This window comes from Jaculus jaculus, chromosome 12 (genome assembly GCF_020740685.1).
Source record: "Jaculus jaculus isolate mJacJac1 chromosome 12, mJacJac1.mat.Y.cur, whole genome shotgun sequence".
In the NCBI taxonomy this organism is placed as follows: domain Eukaryota; kingdom Metazoa; phylum Chordata; class Mammalia; order Rodentia; family Dipodidae; genus Jaculus; species Jaculus jaculus.
Genome location: NC_059113.1, coordinates 14093683 through 14118298, shown reverse-complemented (window position 1 = coordinate 14118298; position 24616 = coordinate 14093683). Strand labels below are relative to the sequence as shown.

The 24616-nt window shown below is 47.8% G+C and overlaps 1 protein-coding gene across 3 annotated transcripts in view; it reads left to right on the top strand.

Annotated features, from left to right (window-relative positions):
- Nucleotides 1–24412, top strand: part of Entpd4 (ectonucleoside triphosphate diphosphohydrolase 4) — a 36290-nt gene extending 11878 nt beyond the window's left edge. For 2 of the 3 annotated variants that reach the window (XM_045131063.1, XM_045131064.1), the window contains exons 4-13: nucleotides 732–937; nucleotides 3115–3265; nucleotides 4299–4402; nucleotides 6324–6383; nucleotides 6606–6760; nucleotides 9781–9947; nucleotides 12832–13156; nucleotides 15401–15486; nucleotides 16643–16804; nucleotides 20775–24412. In XM_045131063.1, coding sequence (XP_044986998.1) covers nucleotides 732–937; nucleotides 3115–3265; nucleotides 4299–4402; nucleotides 6324–6383; nucleotides 6606–6760; nucleotides 9781–9947; nucleotides 12832–13156; nucleotides 15401–15486; nucleotides 16643–16804; nucleotides 20775–20994 — 1636 coding nt within the window. In that variant the 3' untranslated portion in view covers nucleotides 20995–24412. The remainder of the gene's footprint in view (nucleotides 1–731; nucleotides 938–3114; nucleotides 3266–4298; nucleotides 4403–6323; nucleotides 6384–6605; nucleotides 6761–9780; nucleotides 9948–12831; nucleotides 13157–15400; nucleotides 15487–16642; nucleotides 16805–20774) is intronic. The other variant, XM_045131065.1, reaches the window with a different exon arrangement.
- The last annotated feature ends 204 nt before the right edge of the window (nucleotides 24413–24616 follow it).

The following is a 24616-nucleotide window of genomic DNA, read 5'->3' as shown; positions in this document are numbered from 1 at the left end:
ATGAGAAATTAAGTTGGCTGGGGACATGACTCAGCATTAAAGCCATTCGTTCCCCAGTACTCACATAAAGCCAGGCGCACTAAGTGGTGCATGCATCTGGAGTTAGCTTATAGCAGCAAGAGGCCCTAGTGTGCCCATGCCCTCTCTCCTCTGTCTCAACACAATTGATAAAATATACATATAGATATTTTTGGTTATTCAAAGTAGGGTCTCAACTCTAGCCCAAACTGACCTGGAATTCACTGTGTAGTCACAGGGTGGCCTTGAACTCATGGTGATCCTCTTACCTCTTCCTCCCAAGCACTGGGATTAAAGGCCTGTGCCACCATGTCCAGCTGTAAGTGAAATACTTTTTAAAAATTAAGCTGTGTAGAAGCGATTGACAGATGGCCACCAGTCCATCTCATTAGAGTCCCAGGATAATCACTTAAACAGGAGCTCCTCATGGCTGATATCTTGGGCCAGCTTCTCAGTTCTCTGTACTCTGCAGAGTTTGCTCTTAGAGCCCATGCGTGAAGGCCTGTCCAGGGTGGTGAGTATGTTCCTGAAGTTGATAGGCCAGCACCACTCACTTTGTCTTCTGACTTACCACCTAGCCTTGGGGGCTGAGGGTTCTCCAGAGTGATAGCACACGCAGCATGAGGTCACTGACCGGGTATTTATACATTGCTTCTTCTCTGTTGCAGTAGGGTGATAATTCCATTTAACTAACCTGGGTGTTTCTAAACAAGGTACCTGGCCCGAGTCACTGATATTGAAGCTACAGACACCAACAACCCCAACGTGAACTATGGTGTCGTGGTGGACTGTGGCAGCAGCGGGTCTCGGATATTTGTCTATTGCTGGCCGCGGCATAATGGCAATCCTCATGATCTGCTGGACATCAGACAGATGAGAGACAAAAACCGAAAGCCGGTGGTGATGAAAATTAAACCCGGTACGTGAACGAGACAGCTGAGGACATGTGACCACACACTGCCTTTTCACTTCCTTCCCTGTGTCCACACTGTCTTCAGGCTCACACTGGGGCCTTTTCTGTCTGTCCTGTGTATAGTGGCCAGCTCCTGATAAAGCATGGGGCCTCAGGCTTGGTGGCTGCTCAGGTGTTGGCCACTCAGCCCCCACACTAGTGGCCATTATCAGAAGGGTTTTGTTTTCCACCTGGAAGCTCTTTATCTCTGTCCTTAAAAAGAAGACATTTTCTGATAGCTTACAAAAATATATTGTTTGATGCCAGGCTTGGTGGTACACACCTTTAATCCCAGCACTCAGAAGGCAGAAGTAGGAGGATCACCATGAGTTTGAGACCAGCCTGAGACTACATAGCAAATTCCAGGTCCACCTGGGCTAGTGTGAGACCCTACCTAAAAAAAAAAAAAAAAAAATTATATATATATATATATATATACACACACATATATATATATATTTTTACACACACACACACACGGACACGGACACGGACACACTTATATATGTGGCTAGAGAGATGGCTTAGTAGTTAAGGCATTTGCCGGTGAAGCCAAAGGACACAGGTTTGATTTCCCAGAACCCACATAAGCCAGATGCACAAGGGGCACATTTATCTGGAGTTTGTTTGCAGTGGCTAAAAGCCCTGGCATGCCCATTCTCTCTCTGTCTGTCCCTTCTCTTTCTCTCTGTGCTTGCAAATAATTAAATAAAAATTAGGAAAAAAAATGTATGTCTTTTGAATATTGGCATATGTTTATGATACTAAAAAGTTTTCTATCTAGATATATTCATCTTTGTTTGTGTAGTATTGCAAAGGCAGGTGGCCTGCTACTGAGCTATATACCCAGCACTCTGTTTTTTATTTTCAGTCTCACTAAGAGGCCCAGCCTGGCCTTGAGCTTGTGACCCTCTTGCCTTGGTCCAGTTATCTATTTACCCAGATATATTGATAAGGGTGACTTAAAGGGAATTAAAGGAGTCAGTAGCCAGCAGCAGGGTGAGCTCAGATGGGTGAGAGCTCATCACTGTTGGGGCTCTGCATAGACTAGCAAGTGCTTATCTCTGTTGGGGTTCTGCATAGACTAGCAAGCGCTCATCTCTGTTGGTTCTGCATAGACTAGCAAGTGCTCATCTCTGTTGGGGTTCTGCATAGACTAGCAAGCGCTCATCACTGTTGGGGTTCTGCTAGAAAGGACTTCTGTGGAGAAGATAAGTGAATGGACACACAGGAGTTGACCAGGTGAAAGGGGTAGGGAAGAGGAGGTTCTTCCTGGTACAGGGCAAAGGCCCTAAGGCCAGAGTAGGGTACATTACTGAAGTGTTGGCTCAGTATAGCAAGGTGAGAGGAAGGAACCTAGGAGACAAAAACGGGCCAGTGTGTGGCAACTGCTTCTCTAGAGCTGAGCTTTGTCTTGGTGAGATAAAAGAGCTGCAAGAGTTTGAAACCGAGAAGCCACATCCTTGGAGTAGGGCATGGTGGGCTGAAGGAGGCTGGAGGGTAGGGTATATTATGCCAGGCCAGCCAAAGGTGGTGGCGTCCCAAAAATCAAGTTGATGGGAAGTGAAAGGAATCAAGGAGAAGTGGTCTGTGGAAAGCAGACACGTGGGGGATCCAAGAGGGACTTGATCCATGATGCCAGCCCTGGCTGATGTAGGTAACAAGCAGGAGAAGCAGGTCTTCAGTAGAGCTCAGTTCAGACGTGGGTGTGTCGTGTTCTGGGTTGTCCGTGAGGACACAGCAGCAGTGTACAGCGGACATTCACCACGAGCTCATCTGAAGGCTGGAAAGGAGCAGTGGGGGGCGGGGGGAGGCTGGTAGCAAGATCTGGAGACCTGTAGTATGTTCAGGGTATGCCATCAGTGTGCTGGAGCGTGCCCACGGAGACAGGTGCATTTCTCAAAACAGGGATGAGCTCTTGTGAGGGGCACAAGATAGGTGCTCCATCGGGTTTGTGCCCTTTGATAGCAGAGAAGAAAGGGGCATTAGGGCTGAACCCTTCATGCCCTGGCAAGGTCTATAGAAGCAGAGGAATAGAGGAGACTAGGAGATACAGAGTACAGGTTGAATTTCCCAGATTCACCACACGGAAGAGACATACTATAGCAAAATGAGCTGTTAACGGGCTTGTCCTGTTCCTCCAGGCATCTCAGAGTTCGCTACCTCTCCCGAAAAAGTCAGCGATTACATATCTCCACTTCTGAGCTTTGCTGCGGAGCACGTGCCACGGGCAAAACACAAAGAGACCCCTCTCTACATCCTCTGCACAGCTGGAATGCGTGTCCTTCCTGAAAGGTGATCCTCCACAAGGGGCAAGGGTGGCCCTTGGAGGAGTGGCTCCCTCTCTCCTCTCCTCTCCTCTCCTCCCCTCCCCTCCCCTCCCCTCCCTGTGGGCGTGTGTGTGTGTGTGTGTGTGTGTGTCCCTCATAAATAAATAAGCTAGGCTGGGCATGATGGCCCACACCTTTAATCCCAGCACTTGGGAGGCTGAGGTAGGAGGATCACCATGAGTTTGAGGCCACCCTGAGACTACAGAGTAAATTATAAGTTAGCCTGGGCTACAACGAGACTCTACCTCAAAAACCAAAAATAAGTAAGTAAATAGAGCTGGAGAGATGGCCTAGTGGTTAAGGCCCCTGATGGCAAAGCCAAAGGACCCAGGTTCAGTTCCCCAGTATCCACATAAAACCAGATCCACAAGGTGGCACATGTATCTGAAATTCGTTTGCAGTGCCTAGAGGCCCTGGTGCACTTATTCTCTCTCCATTTGCCTCTTTCTCTCAAGTAAATAAGTAAAATATTGTGAAAATAAAGAAACTGCCAGGTGTGGTGGCACACACCTTTAATCCCATCTCTGGAGGCAGAGGTAGGAGGATCTGTGAGTTCAAGGCCACCCTAAAACTACATAGTGAATTCCAGGTCAGCGTGGGCTAGAGCCAGACCCTACCTCAAAATAAACAAATAAATTAAAAACTTTTAAAAAGCAATAAATAAACTCTTCAAGTCTAGTCTAGTCCCAGAACTATTCCCTTAGGCAAAACCTACCAAATAACTTTTAATTTACTTATTTGTGGCTATAAATTAGGAAGTTATCATTTAAAAACTCATAAGTTTTATTTAAGTATAATAGTTATAGTTTTATATGCAGGAAGCACATAATTCACAGCATTTGTTCTTTCAAGAAAATCAATAAATTAGGTTTGGTTTTGAAATTAAGTATTTCATGTAGGGTATGCCTACATGAAATACTTTTTGTTTTGCTCTTCTTTCAAAACCGAAAAATTGTGAGTGTAATTTTGACTTGTACATTTTGGTGTTGCTTTAACAGCCAGCAGAAAGCCATCCTGGAAGACCTTCTGACTGATATCCCCGTGCATTATGACTTTCTCTTTTCTGACTCCCATGCTGAAGTCATTTCAGGGAAGCAAGAAGGTGGGTATCTTGGCCTTCAACTTGAAATTTTGGAAGCTTGTCTTTTAAATCCTCCCCATTTTCTCCAGTGTATGTTTTATCAAATCACTCATTGTCAACATTTTAGAAATCATAGCCCTGAAATAGTATTTTAAAATAACTTGGTTTCTTTTTTTAAATTTAAATTTAATTTAATTATATATTTATTTTGATTTTTTTCAAGGTAGGGTCTCACTCTAGCTCAGGCTGACCTGGAATTCACTATGTAGTCTCAGGGTAGCCTCAAACTCATGGCAATCCTCCAACCTCTGCATCCCAAATGCTGGGATTAAAGATATGTGCCACCACACCTGGCCATTTATTTATTTATTTGTTTATTTGTAAGAGAGAGAGAGATTGGGTATGCCAGGGCCTCCAGCCACTGCAAGCAAACTCCAGACACATGCACCACCTTGTGCATCTGGCTTATGTTGGTACTAGGGAATATAACCTGGGTCCTTAGTCTTTGCAGGCAAGTGCCTTAACCAAAGCCATCTCTCCAGCCCTAATTTAGTTTCATTTATTTATTTTTTTATGAGAGAGAGAGAGAGAAAGAGAGCGAGCGAGCGAAAGAAAGGGCACACCAGAGTCTCCAGCCACTGCAAATGAACTTGAGATGCATATACCACCATATGCATCTGGCTTATGTGGGTTCTGGGAAATTGAACCCGTGTCCTTAGGCATCGCAGGCAAATGCCTTAACCACTAAGCTATCTCTCCAGATCCCTGACATAGTTTTTTATTTGCCTTATTATTCAACAATTAAAGCCATTAAAAATATTCAGTTTGTCTTTCCCACATATAGGAACATGTTTTGAACACAGAGTGGTAAAAAGGTGTGTGTTCCTTGCTCAACTGATCCTAGCTTTTTAGACTATGATAAGGGCTGACTTGCTGGCCAGGGCAGTTCTTACCTTTGGTATACTGAGAGAATACTAGTTCTGATGGGAAAGTGATTTCTCCTTGAGCCATGAAATGGCTTGGAGATGTGTCTGCTTGCAATGGAGAGGCTGCTGTATAATACTTATTCCCATATCACCTGTCACTCCAGCAAAGGCTGTAGAGAGGCACTGAGGGAAATTGTTAAGAGGTCACTTTTAGTGCCAAAAGGAAAATAAGGAAAAATAGCCTGAGATTTGGAAATGAGTTCCCCCTATCCCCACCCCAACTGCAACCATCATGGAAGCATTGACCCTGGAACTGCAGGTCAGGGGATGGTTCTACATGGGGAAGAGGGGGTATCTGGAGAAGGAGGGAAGGAGCACAGGTCAGGCAGAAGGTGAAAGGTGTCACTCATGTAGGTAGAAGGACAGCACTGCTGGATCATGGCCCTGCGGGAAGGTGGTGGTGGAATTAAAGTGGGACAGGTCTTGAATTGTCAGCCCTTGAGTTTGGAATTGTTCTGTAGCCTAGGGTGGAGGGTTTGCCGGGGAGGATTGGGAGGTGGCCTAAGAGGACTGATGAGACTGTCACCTCTTTATAATAACATAATTAAGGCAGTGAAAAATGGAGACAAGTTAGGTGCAGGAAATGTTGAAGATACAAGATCAGGCTTGGCCTGTGACAGACTGTGAAGGAGAAAGGAAAGATGAGAGGAAGATAACTTGGAACTTCAAAACTGGCAATTGATAAATTTAACTACATGCAAAAGTGAAACCTTTAGCATGTTGAAACTAGCTCCCAAAGAATTTATATTTTCAACATATATAACTGATATAAAGTATGAATAATAACTTGAGAGTTCTTAGAATAGCTGTAGGAAGAGAACAAAAACAGTAGAATTGTGTTTAGGTGGTACTTTCACAGGTGGTTATGGATTGAAATAAATGAGATGCTTGTACAGACAACCTTGATAAGAGACTTAACAATGTAATGTTTCTTGATTTTGCTCTGAACTGTCCAGGTGTGTATGCTTGGATCGGCATTAATTTTGTCCTTGGACGGTTTGAGCATATCGAAGAGGGTAAGTCATGTCTCCAACTCCCGAGACAAGGAAACTATAACGATAATTTATGTTCAATCCGGCAGCCAGAAAAGGAACTGAGTTTTGTGAGGTGGTGTGGGAGCTAGAGTGCAGTCTGACTGCCGGGAGGGAGTAAGCCGGCTGGTCCTGAATCCAGAGGACCCCTCACACGCCCCAGTGTCCTGCATGCTCTCTGCTCAGTGGATCTTTCTTCCTCTGCAGACGACGAGGCCGTTGTGGAAGTTAACATTCCGGGTAGTGAGAGCAGCGAGGCCATCATCCGCAAAAGAACAGCGGGTATTCTCGACATGGGAGGCGTGTCCACCCAGATAGCATATGAAGTCCCCCAAACCGTAAGCTTTGCCTCCTCACAGCAGGTTATTATCTGTACAAACTGCCTTCAGTTTGGTTTGGTTTCATTTAACATGTCTCCATCCATTTTTGTTTTGTCTCCTGAGTGTGAACACATCTGTACTGTGCTTGCTGAGGTCTCACCTTCTCAGCCCCGGAGGAAAGAGGCGGGAGCTTGCGGCGGGCCCTGGCTAAGCTCATTGCGTTTGTGCATTGAGCCCAGCTGGTTTGTTTTCTGAACTTAGAGGTTTTCTGTTATGTCTGTGCCAGTCGCATGCTTGAGTTTTTGTTCATATTTTCTTTTCAGTTACTTCTTTTCTCAACAGGCTTTAAAAGCATACAATAGCATCAGGTTTTTAAAGTTATAATTGAGGGATTCCTTTGTTTGAATTTTTTAAAATTTAAATTTGGTTTCTTTTTCTTAATGGCTCAGTGGGCTTTGAGCTTTCTGGAAAGAATTACATTTTTTTTGAGAGAGAGAGAGTGACATGCTAGGGCCTCAGCCACTGCAGTCAAACTCCAAATGCTTGCACCACCTAGTGGTCATGTGTGAATTTGAGCCTGCCTCATGTTTATGTCTGGCTTATGTGGTATCTGGAGGGAGAATGAACATGAGTCCTTAGGCTTTGCAGGCAAGCCACTTATCCACTAAGCTATCTCTCCAGCCCAAGAATTACATTATTTAAAAAATGTTTTTGGCCAGGCATGGTGGCACATGCTTTTAATCCCAGTGCTTGATAGGCAGAGATAGGAGGGGATCACTGTGAGTTCAAGGCCATCCTGAAACTAGTGAATTCCAGGTAACCCTGAACTAGAGTGAGACCCTACCTTGAAAAACCAAAAAAAAAATTTTTTTTTGTTGTTGTTTATTTTAGAGAGAAAGAATATGGACATGCCAGGGACTCTAGCCACTGCAGATGAACTCCAGATGCATGTAGTACTTTGTGCATCTGGGAACCGAAACCTGGCCATTATTAGCTTTGCAAGAAAGGCCCTGTAGAGCTGGGCGTGGTGGAGCACACCTTTAATCCCAGCACTCAAGAGGCAGAGGTAGGAGGATTGCAGTAAGTTCAAGGCCACCCTGAGACTCCATAGTGAATTCCAGGTCAGCCTGAGCTAGAGTGAGACTCTACCTCAAAACAAACCTCCCCCCCACCAAAAAAAAAAGGAAGAAAAGAAAGTGCCTTTAACCACTGAGCAATCTCCCCAGCTTTAAAAATCAAATTTTGAACTCATGGTTCACTCCATATTTCCTTCACATTCAGTGCTCAGCCAAGGCCTGTGTCCTCAGCAGGTTGGGCCTTGTGCAGAGAACCCCAGAACAGTTTCTAGTTCTGTTTCTGTCCCGTTGTAAGTCAGCACTAAAGCCTGATCTCCTACCTTGTCTGCCAGGAAGTAGAGACCCAGCCCTGGGTGGTGGTTCAGGGTCAGGCTCTGGAGGTAGACAAAGCCTAGCTGGTGTCATCACTGTTCCTCCTCGTGGTGGGACCTCATGCAAACCCTGAAACCTTAATTCCTTTGGGCCAGTTTCTTCATAGGGTTATTGAAGGTTCCGATGAGATAGAGCACATCTGATGTGCTGCCAGGCATCTGGGTTGTGCCCAGTAGATGTTACTGCTCTCTGTGTTAAACTCCTTAGAAAGATGCTTTGTACACTCAAGAATCCGAATCTGTGTGTCCTACTTTCTACCCCAGACATGCCTCTGGAGATCGCTGTTTACGTTTCCCCTTCAGTAAAAGGAACAAGCACATACAAGGAAGTTTAGGAAAAACAGTGAAAACTAAAGAACTGGAAACTCTTCATGGCTTTATCATAAAAAAAGAAACAAACAAACAAAAATAATCTTTTGTTGTTGTTGTTGTTTTTGAAGTAGGGTCTCACTGTAATCCAGACTGACCTGCAATTCACTGTGATTTCAGGGTGGCCTTGAACTTCATGGAAATCCTCCTACCTGTGCCTCCCAAGTGCTTGGATTAAAAGTGTGTACCACCATGCCTGGCCCCTTGTTATTCTTTTGATGAATTTATTTTCATTCTTTTTAAAAATATATTTATTTTAGCCAGGTGTGGTGGCGCACGCCTTTAGTCCTAGCACTCAGGAGGCAGAGGTAGGAAGATCACCCTGAGTTTGAGGCCACACTGAGACCATATAGTGAATTCCAGGTCAGCCAGAGCTAGAGTGAGACCCTACCTCAAAAACAAAACAAAACAAAAAATTATTTTATTTGTTTATTATTTGAGAGAAAGAAAGAAAGAAAGAGGAAAATAGATTAGATAGATAGATAGATAGATAGATAGATAGATAGATAGATAGATAGGGCTCAATCCACTGCAAATGAACTCCAGATGCATATGCCACCATGTACATCTAGCTTACATGGGTACTGGGGAATTGAACCTGGATTCTTAGGCTTCGTAGGCAAGTGCCTTAATTGCTAAGCCATCTCTCCAGCCCCATTTTCATTCTTTTTTGTTTGTTTGTCTGTTGTTTGTTTTTTTGAGGTTGGGTCTTGCTCTGGCCCAGGCTAACCTGGAATTCACTATATAGTCTCAGGCTAACCTTGAACTCACAGCATTCCTCCTACCTCTGCCTCTCGAGTGCTGGGATTAAAGGTGTGCGCCACCACTTCCAACCCCATTTTCATTCTTTTCCCCCCTGGCTTATAATTTTTAAAACTATAGTAGTTATAGTTTTACTGTTTGTATGGATTTGTGTCCTTTATTGAACAGTACATGAGCATGTTCCTGTGTATATGAGTGATTACTGTAGTTAACCTTTCCTGTGTGAAACTGTCCGGCCATCTTGGTGTATTGAGACTTTACTGTATAGGTCTGTTTGCACAGCACAGGTTTCTGTGGGTCAGGGTAGGAGCAACATGACTTTCTCTGGGAAATCATAGCACCACCACGTGTGGCACTGCACATGAAAGTCCCTCAGTCAGAATTGTAGGGCTGAGTTATGGAGGAGTGCTGCTCTGTTCAGACTCTATTAACAGGAGCCAGAGTTGCTTTAAAATACTGAAATGTATCATCCTTGCGCTTGCAGGAGGAAGTAGCTAAAAACTTACTAGCCGAATTTAACTTGGGATGTGATGTTCACCAAACTGAGCATGCGTACCGAGTCTACGTGGCCACATTTCTTGGCTTTGGTGGTAATGCTGCCCGGCAGAGGTATGAAGACAGAATCTTTGCCAGCACAGTTCAGAAGAACAGGTATAGCACCGTCTCCCCACGGCAGACACTCAGGCCTAACTCTCTCCATCAGAAGCAGGTCCAAGCCGAGCAGCAACAGCACAGGCCCCTAGTAGCTTCTCACTACCTACCAGCCGAGCTGGGAGAAGGAGTGTGCGGCCCGTACGATCCTGCCACCAGCTGTCTGTCCACCAGGCATCAGAGGAGGTGCCCACGTGGCCCACACCCCTCTCTCTCTCTCTCTCACTCCCCGTTTTCTCTCAGACCTGCATCTCCCCTAATAGAGTGGAAACATCTCTGTCAGACCATAGTCTGGTGTGGGCCTGGAAGGTGCTACTGCTGATGGCAGCCCTCAGGTCAGGGACACTGTCAGTGCAGTCCAACGTGCTCTTGTCCTCAGGACAACGCCAACAGAAGATGTTCCAGAGACCTTGGACACCAGTAGATGAAAGTCATAGTGAAGGAGGTTATTCAAAGTTAAAAAATTAGTTTACGTAAAATTCTGATGTAAACATTATGTAAGACAAAAGTACCATTCTTATCAGCATAAATGTATTTTGTTAGTTTAATTGTGTAACAGTTATTTCTTAGAAATATGTTCATTAAAAAGAAAAGTGGAAGCTGGGCGTGGTGGTGCACACCTTTCATCCCAGCACTCGGGAGGCAGAGGTAGGAGGATCGCCATGAATTCGAAGCCACCCTGAGACTCCATAGTGAATTCCAGGTCAGCCTGGGCTAGAGTGAGACCCTACCTCGAAAAACCAAAAAAAAGAAAGAAAAGAAAAGTGGTTTGAATGAATTGAAACATCAGAATCTGGTATTATGTAAGATATAATGTTATGTTAATTACTGTCTCTTGATTATTATTTTTTTCAAGGTAGGGCCTCACTCTAGCCCAGGCTGACCTGGAATTCACTATGTAGTCTCAGGGTGGCCTTGAACTCACAGTGATCCTCCTACCTCTGCTTCCCAAGTGCTGGGATTAAAGGCATACGCCACCACACCCAGCTTCTTTTGCTTTTGCTCTTTTGAAAATTGATATCTAGAACATTTATTATAATTATTTTATAGTAATTTTAAATAGAAATATAAATTATATTTGAATCTTTGTAGATTTACCAAACACTTTGTAATAAAATCCTGATTTTACTAACTGGTTTTATTACCAATTTGAAAGGTAAAAACCTCTGTATAAGGCATTGTTCAGTGTCGCTTTTGTTGCTTTTTCTTGGGGAGATGGTGTACAATGATGTGTCTGTTGTACACATGGGTGTGTGGAGATCAGAGGACAGCTTAAGGCATCCACCTCATTTAAGGCGGCTCTGTTGTGCACCGCCTGTGTGAGCGCCCTCTTGCTGCCACACTGAGTTATAGACGCTCTACGGCATCTGGCTTTAGTGGGTTCTGGGGTCCCAAACTAAGGCCCTCACAGTGCAAAGCAAGTTCTGTATCCAGTTAGCCATCTCCCCGGCCCTCTGCCCTCTGGGGTGTGCAAGTGGGACAGCTGAAGTAGTGGCATCAGGCACACATCTGACTACCCGTGCACTTTTGTAGGACTTGTAAGTGTTTCACATGTCATGAATTAAGCCTTAAAATTCATAGTTATCTCTATCGTTTATAGTAGTGGTTGAATTTTTAAATTTTTTATTTATTTGCAAGCAAATAGAGAAAGGAGAAAGACAGAAAGAGAAAGATAATGGACAAGCCAGGGCCTTCAGCTGTTGCAGATGAACTCCAGATACATGCACCACCATATGCAACTGACTTTACGGGGGTACTGGAGAATCGAACCCAGGTAGTTAGACTTTGCAGGCAAGTGCCTTAGCCACTGATCCATCTCACCAGCCCTGAAGTAAATATATTTTATGACCAAGACCTTTATTAATTCCATTCAAGTACTATGAGTAGCCCTGACCTGAGGAATACATGACTTGTTGATCAAGAAGTGTTGCCAGTGGTGAACAGTGAAGTCTGTAGTTAACTCCTCACAATTGAACGCGTCAGGCCCACGTGAGTTAATGATGTCTGACCCCCACATTCCTTTCATTTCTGTGAGATTCTTTTTCTGTTTGATTGTTTGAAAGTACATACTCTGTAGGAAGACAGACTAATTCCAGGAAGTCTCCCTGGGTGGTGACGAGTCTAGTGTATTTTAGCTAACAAGATGAATGGTTCTTTTCCCTAGGATCCTCAGAGCCTGTAGCATATAAGCTGCTGTCTGCTGCCATGGGACCAGTAGTTGACTAATACTAATAATCACAAAAGCAGATGAAACAGGATTATAAAAAGAGACTTAACATTAAACACTGTGTTTTCACTCCCGCGTTCACTGGGCCATCTTCTCTTGAACTCAAGCTCTTTTAGAGCTCTGTCCTTTGCTCCTCATACACTGCAGTCTCATTGAGCCGCCAGAGTGGCTTTCTTAAAGAATACCGATGTCTTTTACATTTCCAAAGCAGTTTGGTACCACATTTTTCTAGAATTTACTAATTCTCCCATTATCTGATCTCACCCACACCTAGTTGACAGTAGTTTTTTAGTAATGTGAATGTGTCATGTTTTTCTAAAACATCTAACTTGGTTTTTCAGAACCCGTTGACTTCTTTTTCACAGTTCTTGCACCTGTTTCTCCACAGTAGTGGGGGGTACGGGTGGGGACCACACAGGTGCAGGTGTCAGGCTTTGCTGCCACAGTCACAGTGTCAGGTGGAGCTTAGGGACAGGTTGGTCTCTGTTGCTGTGTGGGTTGTGCGTGGCTGCAAGAGGGATTGGATGCCACTTCTCCACCCTTGTTTTTGGAACCCTTGTGTTCCCATACACCGAGCGACCCATGATAGCAGAAACGCCAGCTTGTCCCAAGCAATGTGATGCCAGTCTCATGATTCGATGGTTCTTTGTGCCACAGGCTTCTTGGTAAACAGACTGGTCTGACTGCTGACGCCCCATACCTGGACCCCTGTTTGCCCCTGGATATTAAGGATGAGATCCAGCAAAATGGGCAGACCCTGTACCTGCGAGGGACAGGAGACTTTGACCTGTGTCGAGAGACCCTCCAACCTTTCATGAACAAGACCAATGAGACGCACACTTCTCTCAGTGGGGTCTATCAGCCCCCAATTCACTTCCAGAACAGTGAATTCTATGGCTTCTCGGAGTTCTACTACTGCACTGAGGATGTCCTGCGAATGGGGGGCGACTACAGTGCTGCTAAGTTCACGAAGGCTGCAAAGGTGAGGTGACCTGCTGTCACATTGCTGGTAGAAATCACCTAGCCAAGAGCAGCTTGTGGGGAAAAAGAGGTTGATTTTGGCTAACAGATTCGAGGGGGAAGCTCATGATGGCAGGGAAAACGATGGCATGAGCAGAAGGTGGGCATCAACCCTTGGCCAACATCTGGAGCAACAGGAGAGTGTGCCAAACACTGGCAAGAGGAAGCTGACTGTAGTACCCATAGGCCCTCCCCCAACATACATGGACTCCTGGAGGTGCTAATTCCCAAATCTCCATCAGCTGGGAACCTAGCACTCAGCACACCTGAGTTTATGGGGGACATCTGAATCAAACCACCACACCTGCCCAGGGGACACTTGTGCCCCACATGCTTTGGAGAGACCTGTGTGGACCGGCAGGCCTGCCCTCTTGTCACGCCAGGAGAGACGGATGTACAGTTGTGTCCAGCACTTGGGTATCTCTTTCCCTTTGGTTATGGGGAGGGCAGTGGTCTCAGAAGAGGGCAAACCTACCGTGAGCTAACTTCCTCTCGCCACTCCACTGACTACACTGTTCACCCGAAGCCTCTGCGTCACAGTCTCGGGTTATTTGGGGACTTTGCCTTGTTTCCCAGCCCTTCCAACAGCCTTCCCACTCCCTTCGCTGTCAGGTCGCGACTATACTCTTGTCCCCTGCCTTTCCACCAGTGTGTTCCTAGGCTCTTTCAGAAATGTCCACCTCTCATGCCCTTGAAGTCTTGAGAACCTCCGCCTTCTACCCATGGCCCACTGGCCTTGCCATTCATGGATGAGCCCACCATGCCATATTTTACTGCTTCATCCCAAAGAGCAGTCTTTTAAAAGTTTTATTCATTAATTTATTTGACAGAGAGAGAATAGACATGCCAGGGCCTCTAGCGACTATAAATCAACTCCAGACACATGCATCACCTTGTGCTTCTGGCTTTGCATGGGTACTGGGAAATTGAACCTGGGTGGTCCTTTGGCTCTGCCAGCAAGCACCTTAACCACCAAGTCATCCGTCCAGCCCCCAGAGTGGTCTTTTAAATCATGGCCACTGCCCGCTTACCTGCTAAGTTTCACAGCTTCAAACAAGCTACCACCTTCTCCCCATTTTCTGCCTCCTATTGTTCCATCTTGGTAAATGGCATCACCAACCGTCCAGTCCTGCCCCAAACCTCTCATGGCTTTTGTAACTTTCTTGTTGTTTGTTTGTTTGTTTTGCAATGCTGGGGATGGAGCCAGAGCCTTGCGCATGCTAGGCAGCTGTTCTGCCGCTGAGCTATATCCCTAACCCCTCAGCGTCTCTGTCCCTCCTTCAGCCCTCCTGTGCAGCCATGTGACAGTGAAATGTCTGTCCCCTCAGAGACACTCCTCCATCCTCCCTGCTTCTGTCCTGCTGTCACTGTTCTCGTCAGGCCTCTGCTGCCAGCCCGATTGCAGAGCTGCCCAGCTGCTCCTCTTGAGCCTTGTTCTCCCAGCGTTCGCTCTCCTCTCTCCCACGAGGTCACGTCTGACACTTGTGTGCACGCATCCCACCCCCGTACTCAGAAGCTTCGTGCAGCAAGACCGAATCCCGTGATCTTACCTCTTCCCTACCCAGTGTGCTAATGGCCTGGCGGGCACATGAGAGCCCTTGTCTGAGTTTGCTCTCTGGGGTTTCTTCATTCCTGCTGCTTCCTCTTCCTGACCCCTCCCCCAGGTTACCGCCTCTCTCAGCCTCAGTTTCTCCATCCTGTGGAGAGATAGGAGTCAGGTGTCCCTTCAGAAGAAGCACAGTGTGCCCTGAGCTGTTAGCATCACCCAGCTAACGTCAGGAGGAAGAGGGCCCTTGCCTTCTGCCAAGCACCAGAGTTTTCCAGACCCAGCAGGCTTAAATGGTGCTTCACTTTGCTGAAGTTTATGCTGGTACCAGGCTTATAGACAGACCTTAAATAGGTTCAAAGAGGTCAGTGTGGGCAGGACTTGAAGATAAACCATGAACACTGCATGTACTGATCAGTGGGTCAGTAAGGCTCCCTGAGCCCCGTACTCATTGTCGATGGATGTGACCAGCGAATCCTTACTGAGGACCCTGTGTCTCACACTCACTGTGCACAATCCTTACCGAGGACCCTGCGTCTCACACCCACTGTTCACAGACATATGTGAGACTTGTGTGTTTCCTATGGACACATTTATTAAGCCATTTGTAAGTGAAGAAAGCCTTTAGCAGTGATTTACCTTGGGTGAAATTGCTTTCAGGATTATTGTGCGACGAAGTGGTCGATCCTGCGGGAGCGCTTTGACCGTGGACTCTATGCCTCGCATGCGGACCTCCACCGGCTTAAGTAAGTAGTGAAGAGCCGAGCCCCGCTCCCCGTTTGTTTTTCTCAATCAGTTTCTCGCTCATCTGCCCTTGGCCTCTTTCAGTGGGACAAGTTCTTGTTCCCAGACATATCCTACGGGGGGTTGTTCACTTCTGCAGTCCTTGCTCCTGAAATTCCAGTGATCATGCCTTTCCTGGCTCAGGCTGTACCCTGACACCTCCGTCATGGCGGGTGCAGTCCCCTCATCCAGACTACATCCTTCCCCCAGCCCTGAGGACACGTAGGGTACTCCTCTTACGCATTGATATATTTGGTTTTTACCTATTTGTTGCTTTTTTTAAATTCTCTTTAATTATAAGTCACTTACATGCCGTGCCCAAATCTTTAAGTATTTATTTACTTATTTATGAGAAAGAGGTAGAGAGAATTAATATGGGCACACCAGGAGCTCCAGCCACTGCAGATGATCTCAAGACACATGCGCCACCTTGTGCATCTCGTTTTTGTGGGTACTGGGGAATTGTACCTAGACCCTTAGGCTTTGTAGGCAAATGCCTTAACTACTGAGTCACCTCTCCAGCCCAAAATCTTATTTTTTGTAAATATTTATTTACTTGAGTGGGGAAGAAAGAGAGATAGCAAGAGAACAGGCATGCCATGGCCTCTAGCCACTGCAAACAAACTCCGGATGCATGCACCATTTTGTGCATCTAGCTTATGTGGGTACAAGGGAATTGAACCTGGGTCCTTAGGCTTTGCAGGCAAGCACTCTAACCACAAAGCCATTTTTCCCGTCCATCCAAATCTTACTTTTTATTAACATGTCTTTGCAAATAGGATCATAAAATATCAGAAATGAAAATAATCTTTTTGTCTTTTCATTTTGTTGTAAAGATACTGAGGTCCAAAAAGGTTGGAACTTTCTTGGTATTTGTTAAGTAAATAAATGACGGAATACCTAAAGTCTGGGTGGTATGTCACAGAAATAGGTTAAATTAGACATAGTTGCATGAGCAATTGTTTTAAACTGGTGAACCATTCCATGTTGAGGGGCAAGGAGGTGCACTGGCTAAACCACTTAGAATTGCCTACAGGGTGGCCTGCTCAGAGCTGGCCTGTGTCTGCCTGGCGCATTCTGGCAAGGGCACCCCTGACGTGCTGTGCGTGGCCTGTGCAGGTATCAGTGCTTCAAGTCAGCCTGGATGTTCGAGGTGCTGCACCGGGGCTTCTCCTTCCCGGTCACATACCGAACCCTGAAGACGGCCTTGCAGGTGTATGACAAGGAAGTGCAATGGACCCTGGGTGCCATCCTTTACAGGACCCGCTTCTTGCCCTTGAGGTAGGCCACAAATTGATCAAGGAAAATCAGAAAGGATGCCTTTCTGCAGTCAGCCTGTGTCCTGCGTGTATTTGGTGAGCGTTGCTGGCAGAGCTGGTGACGGACGAAAGCATGAAGCCAGCAGGACTCGGCTCGGCCCGGCCCGGCCGCTGGGCTCCCGAAGCTCTTCCTTCCCGTGTGGCTTCGGCTCACCCCACAGCACAGCGCACTTGTTTCTGCCACCCTGTGTCCCCACTGTCTCTTCCTGTCCAGTGTGCTTGTTTCTGCCACCCTGTGTCCCCAGCTGTCTCTTCCTGTCCAGTGTGCTTGTTTCTGCCACCTTGTGTCCCCAGCTGTCTCTTCCTGTCCAGTGTGCTTGTTTCTGCCACCCTGTGTCCCCAGCTGTCTCTTCCTGCCCAGTGCGCTTGTTTCTGCCACCCTGTGTCCCCAGCTGTCTCTTCCTGTCCAGTGTGCTTGTTTCTGCCACCCTGTGTCCCCAGCTGTCTCTTCCTGTCCAGTGTGCTTGTTTCTGCCACCCTGTGTCCCCAGCTGTCTCTTCCTGCCCAGTGTGCTTGTTTCTGCCACCCTGTGTCCCCAGCTGTCTCTTCCTGTCCAGTGTGCTTGTTTCTGCCACCCTGTGTCCCCAGCTGTCTCTTCCTGTCCAGTGTGCTTGTTTCTGCCACCCTGTGTCCCCAGCTGTCTCTTCCTGTCCAGTGTGCTTGTTTCTGCCACCCTGTGTCCCCAGCTGTCTCTTCCTGTCCAGTGTGCTTGTTTCTGCCACCCTGTGTCCCCAGCTGTCTCTTCCTGTCCAGTGTGCATGTTTCTGCCACCCTGTGTCCCCAGCTGTCTCTTCCTGTCCAGTGTGCTTGTTTCTGCCACCCTGTGTCCCCAGCTGTCTCTTCCTGTCCAGTGTGCTTGTTTCTGCCACCCTGTGTCCCCAGCTGTCTCTTCCTGTCCAGTGTGCTTGTTTCTGCCACCCTGTGTCCCCAGCTGTCTCTTCCTGTCCAGTGTGCATGTTTCTGCCACCCTGTGTCCCCAGCTGTCTCTTCCTGTCCAGTGTGCTTGTTTCTGCCACCCTGTGTCCCCAGCTGTCTCTTCCTGTCCAGTGTGCTTGTTTCTGCCACCCTGTGTCCCCAGCTGTCTCTTCCTGTCCAGTGTGCTTGTTTCTGCCACCCTGTGTCCCCACTGTCTCTTCCTGTCCAGTGTGCTTGTTTCTGCCACCCTGTGTCCCCAGCTGTCTCTTCCTGCCCAGTGTGCTTGTTTCTGCCACCCTGTGTCCCCAGCTGTCTCTTCCTGTCCAGTGTGCTTGTTTCTGCCACCCTGTGTCCCCACTGTCTCTTCCTGTGCAGTGTGCTTGTTTCTGCCACCCTGTGTCCCCAGCTGTCTCTTCCTGTCCAGTGTGCTTGTTTCTGCCACCCTGTGTCCCCACTGTCTCTTCCTGTGCAGTGTGCTTGTTTCTGCCACCCTGTGTCCCCAGCTGTCTCTTCCTGTACAGTGTGCTTGTTTCTGCCACCCTGTGTCCCCAGCTGTCTCTTCCTGTCCAGTGTGCTTGTTTCTGCCACCCTGTGTCCCCAGCTGTCTCTTCCTGTCCAGTGTGCTTGTTTCTGCCACCCTGTGTCCCCAGCTGTCTCTTCCTGTCCAGTGTGCTTGTTTCTGCCACCCTGTGTCCCCAGCTGTCTCTTCCTGTCCAGTGTGCTTGTTTCTGCCACCCTGTGTCCCCAATGTCTCTTCCTGTCCAGTGTGCTTGTTTCTGCCACCCTGTGTCCCCAGCTGTCTCTTCCTGTCCAGTGTGCTTGTTTCTGCCACCCTGAGTCCCCAGCTGTCTCTTCCTGTCCAGTGTGCATGTTTCTGCCACCCTGTGTCCCCAGCTGTCTCTTCCTGTCCAGTGTGCATGTTTCTGCCACCCTGTGTCCCCAGCTGTCTCTTCCTGCCCAGTGTGCATGTTTCTGCCACCCTGAGTCCCCAGCTGTCTCTTCCTGTCCAGTGTGCTTGTTTCTGCCACCCTGTGTCCCCACTGTCTCTTCCTGTGCAGTGTGCATGTTTCTGCCACCCTGAGTCCCCAGCTGTCTCTTCCTGCCCAGTGTGCTTGTTTCTGCCACCCTGTGTCCCCACTGTCTCTTCCTGTGCAGTGTGCATGTTTCTGCCACCCTGAGTCCCCAGCCGTCTCTTCCTGTCCAGTGTGCTTGTTTCTGCCACCCTGTGTCCCCAGCTGTCTCTTCCTGCCCAGTGCGCTTGTTTCTGCCACCCTGTGTCCCCAGCTGTCTCTTCCTGTCCAGTGCGCTTGTTTCTGCCACCCTGTGTCCCCAGCTGTCTTTTCCTGTCCAGTGCACTTGTTTCTGCCACCCTGTGTCCCCAGCTGTCTCTTCCTGTCCAGTGTGCTTGTTTCTGCCACCCTGTGTCCCCAGCTGTCTTTTCCTGTCCAGTGTGCTTGTTTCTGCCACCCTGTGTCCCCAGCTGTCTCTTCCTGTCCAGTGTGCTTGTTTCTGCCACCCTGTGTCCCCAGCTGTCTCTTCCTGTCCAGTGTGCATGTTTCTGCCACCCTGTGTCCCCAGCTGTCTTTTCCTGTCCAGTGTGCATGTTTCTGCCACCCTGTGTCCCCACTGTCTCTTCCTGTCCAGTGTGCTTGTTTCTGCCACCCTGTGTCCCCAGCTGTCTCTTCCTGTCCAGTGTGCATGTTTCTGCCACCCTGTGTCCCCAGCTGTCTCTTCCTGTCCAGTGTGCTTGTTTCTGCCACCCTGTGTCCCCAGCCGTCTCTTCCTGTCCAGTGTGCTTGTTTCTGCCACCCTGTGTCCCCAGCTGTCTCTTCCTGTCCAGTGTGCATGTTTCTGCCACCCTGAGTCCCCAGCTGTCTCTTCCTGTCCAGTGTGCTTGTTTCTGCCACCCTGAGTCCCCAGCTGTCTCTTCCTGTCCAGTGTGCTTGTTTCTGCCACCCTGTGTCCCCAGCTGTCTCTTCCTGCCCAGTGCGCTTGTTTCTGCCACCCTGTGTCCCCAGCTGTCTCTTCCTGTACAGTGTGCATGTTTCTGCCACCCTGTGTCCCCAGCTGTCTCTTCCTGCCCAGTGTGCTTGTTTCTGCCACCCTGTGTCCCCAGCCGTCTCTTCCTGTGCAGTGTGCATGTTTCTGCCACCCTGTGTCCCCAGCTGTCTCTTCCTGTCCAGTGTGCATGTTTCTGCCACCCTGTGTCCCCAGCTGTCTCTTCCTGCCCCCGCCCCCCTGCAAAAGGGTAGGTTTGGGGATTGTGGCTTTGGGCCCTTTTCTCCCATGCTGTCTTTCATTGTACTGTATAGATGTTAGGCAGTTCAATTTGACAGCAGAGCCACTCATTTCTATCATTGCGCTGTAACAATAAGTGATATTCTGTGGCATCAGCCACCATAATGGGCTAGAAGATACAGATTGGTCATTGTCATTAGTTACCACAACGTGCTAGTTATCAGGCCCTGATAATAACTGTGACATTTGTTGTCTAATGCATGACCAACAGAAATACTAAATTTCAGTCTTAAGACCTACAGCTTTCACCGTTCAGGTTCACAGACCCAACTCAAAGGAGCCTGCATTAAGCACTATGGTGAGCTGATAGGTCATTGAGATACTAGCATCCCCCCCACACACACACACTTAGGTGTGTTGATGTAGTCGACTACAAACGCTGTGTGCGGTCGCTGACGCGGAGCACATGCTTGCACATCTACACTGGGTTCGTTCCACATTGACTTCCAGGCATTAGAAAAACCCTTGCAGTTCTAAATTTCTCTGTTTCCACTTTCTTTGTTTGTTTTGCCTACATAATTATGCTGGTAACTACTAAGGACTTACAAATGCACTTTTTCATGTGTCATGTTAATATTAACAACACAGGGCTGGCAGGTAACCCACCTTCTACCTCCTGCCCCCATGTCAGAAGAGAGGAAACGGATTAGCTTCCTGGCTCTGCCCTGCCTGTGGCCCTCACCCTGTCTGTTTCTGTCGTTTTGTCTCGGTGTCTGTAGAGACATCCAGCAGGAGGTTTTCCGGGCCAGCCACGCACACTGGAGGGGCGTGTCCTTTGTCTACAATCACTACCTGTTCTCTGGCTGCTTCCTGGTGGTCCTGCTGGCCATCCTGCTGTACCTGTTGCGGTTGCGCCGCATCCACCGGAGGGCGCCGCGCGGAGGCCCGCTGTGGATGGAGGAGGGCCTGCCCGCCCAGAAGGGCCCCGTCCCCTCGTGAGCCCTGACTCCGCTCCGGGATGCTGCTCTTCGGGAAAAGCCATTTTTGCCTCAGGGTTTCTCTGTATGCTTGGACAGTTTTGTTTCTCCCATTCTTTACGTTAAAGCAAGTTCATTGTATGCCCTGTTTGGAGGCATGGCCGTTTTCAATACAGCTTTAAAAATGGAGTAGGGAAAAGGGAAACTCACTTGATCTGTGCTGCAAAGGGTATGTGCCAAAAATTAGTAAAATTTTTGGTTTTCTTTAAGGTATGCTAAATTTTCGATGAATGCACTTTAATACTGGGAAGAAGTCAAAAAGCTACGTTCTGTCAGTGTTGATGGTACTTTTACAGAAGCAAAAAGCAAATTATAATCTCCCGTCTTCTCTCAAAAGCTCCAACCTAACAGGAGTGATTTTTTTTTGTTTTGTTTTTTTTAACGTGTTGCTCAGGGTGTCACTGTATTTTCTTTGCAGATTTAAAAATTCAAAATCATCAGTTACCAAAATTGATTAAAAAAAACAAAACCATGCACCCAAAGGGAAGGTTTGGTGTGAGGGACAAGGGCTGCGGGCCCAGGACGAGGGATCTGGAAACACACACTTCTGACCTGACCCCTCTTGTCACTGGCTTAGGAAACTCCATCGCCCTTCACTTCTCCTGACCACACAGTTACAGTCTTCATGCTGTCTGACTGAAGTCATAGAGCACTTTTAAAATAGAAAATTTCATCAAGTTTCTCTGGTTCCACCTTTACCAGAACTAGAGCTGACATCACCTGCAGGCGCCCCAGCACATCTTAGGGTGCTATCTGCCTGTTCAACTGAGCTCCCCTTGGCTTCCTCCACCTTCAAGTTGGTACATCCCTGCATCCTTGGCCAGGCTCCTTGTCACCACTCTGGGGGCTGTCATTGTGCCACAGTAAATCCACAGCAGGGGAGGACTCTGATTTTAATACAAGTGAGCTGACATGTTGAGGAAAACAAATTAGACAGTTTAAGCAAAAGCCTAAAAAGAAAAAAGAAAAAAAAATTTTTTTTAAGCCTAAAAAGGACAGAAGCTTGGCATACGTGAGGCCAGCAGAGGGCTTGTTCACTTGGTATGTTTGCTTGGTTTTAGACTACTTAGTTTAGAAATTTTTGTAATTTTTATACTTTTTTTTTTTAGAAGATTTTTGTTTCTTTTTCCTCTCATCCAGTGATGAGAAATTACCGGTGGAGAGTTAGAGGTGCCTGGTGTTCCAGCAGCCACCGTGTAGAACTTTCTCTGGAGGAGCATGACCAGGACCGTGTCCTGTGGACGTGAGAGCCAGCTTCTGAAGAGCTGCCCGGCTGCTGCTGCAGGCCAGCCTCAGTGGGCCTGCTGTTGAGATCCCAGCAGCGCCCCACGCAGGCCAGCTGTTCCCGGAATCCTTAGGAGGGGTCTTTCCTGTTACACTTTGGCCCTTTTCCCTCCAGGCAGGTGGAATAGCAAGGCCTTAGTAACCTGTGGATGAAAATCTGTACACGCCTAGAATATGGGGCCTCCTTGCCTCTGAAGTCAGGACAAGCAGAATGAGAAAAGACTTTAGTTAGGAGTTCCTCTCCTGCAATGAGAGGTGTTGGTTTGGTGCAGCCGTGTGCGGTCTGAGGGATGGAAAGGAAGCAAGCCGTGCTTCCATCCTACCGTGAGGATCCCGGCTGCGAGGACCTACCTCACTCGCCACAGAAGGCCCCCAGCTAGGGTCCCACGGCCCTGCAGCTTCAATAAGTGGTTTTTGGTTTTTGTTTTCTTTAAGGATTGTTTTGGAAAAAAGGTAACTAGGCATGGTGACACACCTGTAACCCAGTGTAAGGAGGCTGAGGCAAGAAGGTTGAGAAGGCCAGCTTGTACTGCATAATAAGAGCCTGTCACAAAAAAGAAAATAGTGGAGGTGTATACAACAGACTGCAAGGCCTAAAATATTTATAAATGTCCTTTAGAGAAAGTTTGCTACGTTGGTGTTTTGTTACTGTAACAATTCCTGAGATGATCAACTTATCATGAAAAAGGGTTTATTTTGGCTCATGGCTTTAGAGGTTTCTGTCCTTGGCCACTTGCTGTTTGGGGCCTTGGAGCGGCAGTGCATCAAGGCAGAAGCACAAAGCTCACGAACGAATGGCGCCTGCCTGCCTCAGCCTAGAGCAAAAGCAAGAGGAGCGCGCCGGCCCCCCACACTCTCCTTCAGGAACACTCTCCCCACAGCCTGGAAACATCTACCCCCACCTTTTAAAGGTTCTCCTACTTCCCCGTAATGCCGAGCTGAGGCCCGAGCCTTGACCACACAGATCTCTGGGGAACATTCCAGATCCAGGCTGTATCACTGACCCTGTGAGAACAGTCTGACTGCACAAGGGAAATACAGATAGCAGGAGAAACAACCAAACAACAATCTTAAAATAATTGTAGTACAGGTACCAGAATTCCACTCACTTGCATGGAGATGGTTTTCAAGGTCAGCTTTCTGCCAGGTCAGGAAGCCCCTTCTTCCAAGCTTACCTGCTGAAAGTGCTCTTCGGGAGGCACATTGGGTCGTGGTGAGGAGTTCTCAGACCTAACCGTTCCTGTTCACAAGGCCTGCTGACGTTCCTGTTCACAGAAGGCCGCACAGTGCTTTCTCTGAGTAACGTGGTCGAGGGGCGGGGCACGGAGCCAGAGCTGGCATCACGCAGGGCAGCCAGGAAGCAGCGCACGGGCTGCAGTGGAGTGTGGGAGCAGCTGCTAGCAGCTTACTAAAGCTTAGTCAAGCACGTGGCTGTGAACCCTTGACTCCAGCAGCGTGTGCCTATCCCGTAGCCCTCCTCCGAGTCGCTCTATTTTAACTCTCAGGATGATCTGAGAGTTCAGGGGTGTCCTAGGAAAGGATGGGCGTGGCTGTGCACCCTCGGGCTTTTCGCATCTCGCCCTGAGCTGCTGCCACCCACCTCCAGGGTCACGCTGCAGTCCCCTCAGCCTTCACTGATCCACTCGTGAAGAGCAGGTACTTAAACCCAGGCCTACCTAGGACAGTTTTCCTTACAAGAAGCGTGCTTCAGCAGGAAGCAAAAAAGGGCAAATGTGTTTGCCAAGCTTTAAAACAAAAACAACTCAGCTTTAGAATTCTGCTTAATAATGTGCAATACAGCAAGACTGCTTTAAAGTAAATTATTGATTTATTTCCATGTTTGTTTTTCTTGATGTTAAGTGACAAGACCAACCTGGAAGAAGTCTTTGCTCTGAAAATTCTGTTTGACAGTTAGGAATGACAAAAACAAAAGGAGCATCTTTCATGTTTCCTAAGTGACGCTTTTCATCACAGTGAGAATGACTGTCTTGGGAGGCGACTGTGGTGTCATCTTTCCACATCAGGCAGCCTCTTGTTGCACACTTGGACATGGATGGGTGTCCAAAAAAAAAAAAACACCAAACAATAAATAAAGGTTCACCCAGCTGCCCTTGGCCTGTGTGCTTGCTTTCTTGGGAGTTAGAGATTTCCTTCTGATACCTGAATCTTCATGTTGGAATGACTAGCTAATCTTGAGTCTCAATTTAGCAAGATGTAGTGAATGTGAACAGGCTCTTCGTAGTTGGTGTAGTGACTCCGCAGTGAGAGCGGCGGAAGGTTGAGGGTCCGCCGGCCTGCGC